The sequence below is a fragment of the Wasmannia auropunctata genome, unplaced genomic scaffold (assembly GCF_000956235.1).
Source record: "Wasmannia auropunctata unplaced genomic scaffold, wasmannia.A_1.0 LD334673.1, whole genome shotgun sequence".
NCBI lineage: Eukaryota > Metazoa > Arthropoda > Insecta > Hymenoptera > Formicidae > Wasmannia > Wasmannia auropunctata.
The window spans coordinates 25,766-28,825 of NW_012028217.1; the positions used below are offsets into that span (position 1 = coordinate 25,766).

Consider the following 3,060-nt stretch of genomic DNA (forward strand, 5'->3'; position numbering starts at 1 on the left):
ACGTGTGCTCTTCCGATATAACTTTAAATCTGTTTTACAAAACTTAAAGTTATTTGAAAAGACAATGGCATTAAACTTTTGCTGCATATAATTTTGAATAATTTAAACGATTTATTAAAAAAATATTTTTCTGGTTTGGAATAAAAATATTTTTGTTTCTACTCTCTATGTCTAATCAAATACTTGGTAATTTGTATGATCTCATATTTGTTTTTAGACAACTTTTATTTATTAAAATAATATTTTTGGTTTAGATAAGATGTACCTAATATACGATACACTTGTATATACTTGGCGTAAATTTTTTTTTAATGATTAGTATCTCTCTAACTACTGCAAAGATCGCAAAATGATAGAGGACTTTTTTGTTCAGTTTGGTCCACACTACCTTCCCACAAGCCCTGTTGAGTACGAGACACCCTGTATATAGTACAATTATATTATTATATAATTATATTTAATCTATTTATGTAGAACGTATTTATCAGGGTGTCCCTGGAAAATTCCTGGAAAACCCCGGGAATTTCTGAATTGACTTTGAATTTTTGTCATTCTTTTATTCTAAAAAAATTGAATCGTGAAATAAAAAAGAAAGAAGAAATATTTCTTGCGTGTGTCAAGAACTATGTTGATAACATCGGTAACGTTGTTTTCGAAAAAGTTTTATGATTGTATAAGCTCTCCTTTAAAGATAAAATAGAGCAAGCAATTTGTAAAGCAATAAATAATATTGTTCCAAATTTGTTCGCATTTTAATTTTAAATTTAATATATTCGTATAAAATCCTACTTTGAATACAAAACATATAATATTGCGCAAATCAATAAAAATTAATTAAGTAATGAAAATTAATCGACTTGGAAAAATGCAGGATTTTTACCTGAAATGTCCCGGAATTATGCTTGAATTGGCTAGCCAGATATCACTGGACACCATGCTTAGCTTTTATATTTATATATTTCTATATTTATCTTTTATCAAAGTCACTAATTGACATTCGCAATTCGTAATTACGAAACCAAAGTTGTACTCCAAGTTGAAGTATATAAAAATAATGGAAATGGCGAACGAACCAGTCCGTAAATACATTCAGCTTCTCTCAGGTGCGACAAAGCTTCTCCGTATTTCTGCGTTAAATAATATTGCACGGCTAAGTAATAGAAAATATGGATGGATCTGCCCGCGCGAGACATTTCCTCCGCCAACGCCAAGCCAGCAAACTATATACAAACGGAAATCGTGACAACATAGTTTACGCGTTCTTACGTAAGACGTATTTTAAGTGCAGACATATTACGTCGCAGAAATGCAGCTTCAATAGGAGCGTGGCCGTTATCATGAACACGTTACTCGGCGGACAGTGAATCATTGTCCATGCAAGAGAATCTTCACTCGAGATCTCCGTCTCTCCAACGCCGCTTTTCATGCATCTTTCCGCTGTTCTTAAAGTAAGATCTATCCCTGTTAAAAGAGAATATATTCTTTATGCATTTTAATTTATCTTTGCTCGACGCAAAGAGCTTTGATGGATTTTTCTGTTATACCTGGGTTGTAATTTGTGCGATTGTAAAACAGATGCAGGATAGCCCATCCTTCGACGAACTGCGGGTAGAAATCGACAACGGCTCTCAGAAAGACTTCCGCTTCTCGATAACTCTCACCTTCGGCGAGGATTAATCCATACGTCAGTAAACTGCGGGAAGGAATATCTATTACATTTTTATATATAAAATTATTTGAGAAATCTATCGCGTCTTTCTTCCCGAGCCCAAGTAGGAAAGTGCACTCGCGTATTTTCACGTACGCGAATTTATCTCGTCTGTTCAAAAGAATTGCTTCGCAGCAACATTCTTTCGCACGCTCCACGTCGCCAATTTTCAAAAGGAAGATCGCGTACTAGGTCCACGTTTTGGCATCACTTCTATCTGCCGCAATTGCCTGTGAGAAAGATCACGCGTAATAATAGTATAATACATTCAATACGATAATTTCTTGTACAGAATATTGAAGGACAGGAAGAATGGCCATAATTCAAGCAAAAAAGGGTGTCAAAAATTAAAAATTTATTACATATAATAAGCGCACGGTACGCTTCGACCTTTTTTGGCCTTCCTCAACCGCATAAAATTACATTAATAAAAATTTTAATAGAGAATTACATAGATTTTATTCACATAGATTTGTAATTCTCTATTAAAATTTTTATTAATGTAATTTTATACGGTTGAGAAAGGCAAAGTAAAGTCGAAATGTACCGTGCGCTTATTATAATAGGTAGAGATGTAAAAAAAACGTTTTTTTTTCTAATAGAAAAAAACACTAGAAAAAAAACGTGTTTTATTTCATTGAAAAAATACAAATTTAGTTTTTTTTTCTAATTCCGATAGCACAACTAATTAGTTGTAAATAGTATATTATATAATTATATAATTAATTTTAATGTGATCTACATTTACTTTTACAAAAGGAGAATCGTTTTAATTCTTTTTCTAAACAGCTTTTCCTTAAGTAGAATTTATTATAATTAATTATAATTAATAAATTAATTATAATTTTATTATAATTAATTTATTATAATTAATTGAAGTTCTTGCTTCAAAATATGTCTCATAAGTCATAATCAATATATTGGCTTTCTCGTTCTGCGTAAAGATTAAAATGATAATTTAAATCTACTATCTATAAAATAAAAAATCATTAAAAATAAACTATATTAAGCAAAATATAGATATTAAATAGATAGCTAAAAAAAATGTTTTTTGAAAAAAAACGAAGCTTATGTTTTTTTAAAAAAAAAACGTATTTTACGAAAAAAAAAACAATTTGGTTTTTTCCTATTTACATCTCTAATAATAGGTAACAAATTTTTAATTTTTAACACCCTTTTTTACTCAAATTATGACCGTTTCTTCTGTCTTTTGTTTAGTAACTTCGAGCGGAATTTAAATATTTAAATATATAATTATTTAATATATATTTAAATATATAAATATTTAAAATATATTAAAAATTTCAATATATAACAGAAGATTGAGTTACAGCCTGATGATGTCGCCTTGC

The 3,060-nt window shown here is 29.7% G+C and overlaps 1 protein-coding gene across 1 annotated transcript in view; it reads right to left on the reverse strand.

Moving 5' to 3' along the window:
- The window catches only part of LOC105458118, a 9,332-nt gene that overhangs the window by 2,078 nt on the left and 4,194 nt on the right, over positions 1–3,060 (reverse strand). The window contains 4 exon segments of the mRNA XM_011703185.1: positions 1,074–1,220; positions 1,298–1,461; positions 1,545–1,693; positions 1,805–1,938. Of these exon segments, the coding sequence (XP_011701487.1) occupies positions 1,074–1,220; positions 1,298–1,461; positions 1,545–1,693; positions 1,805–1,938 (594 nt within the window).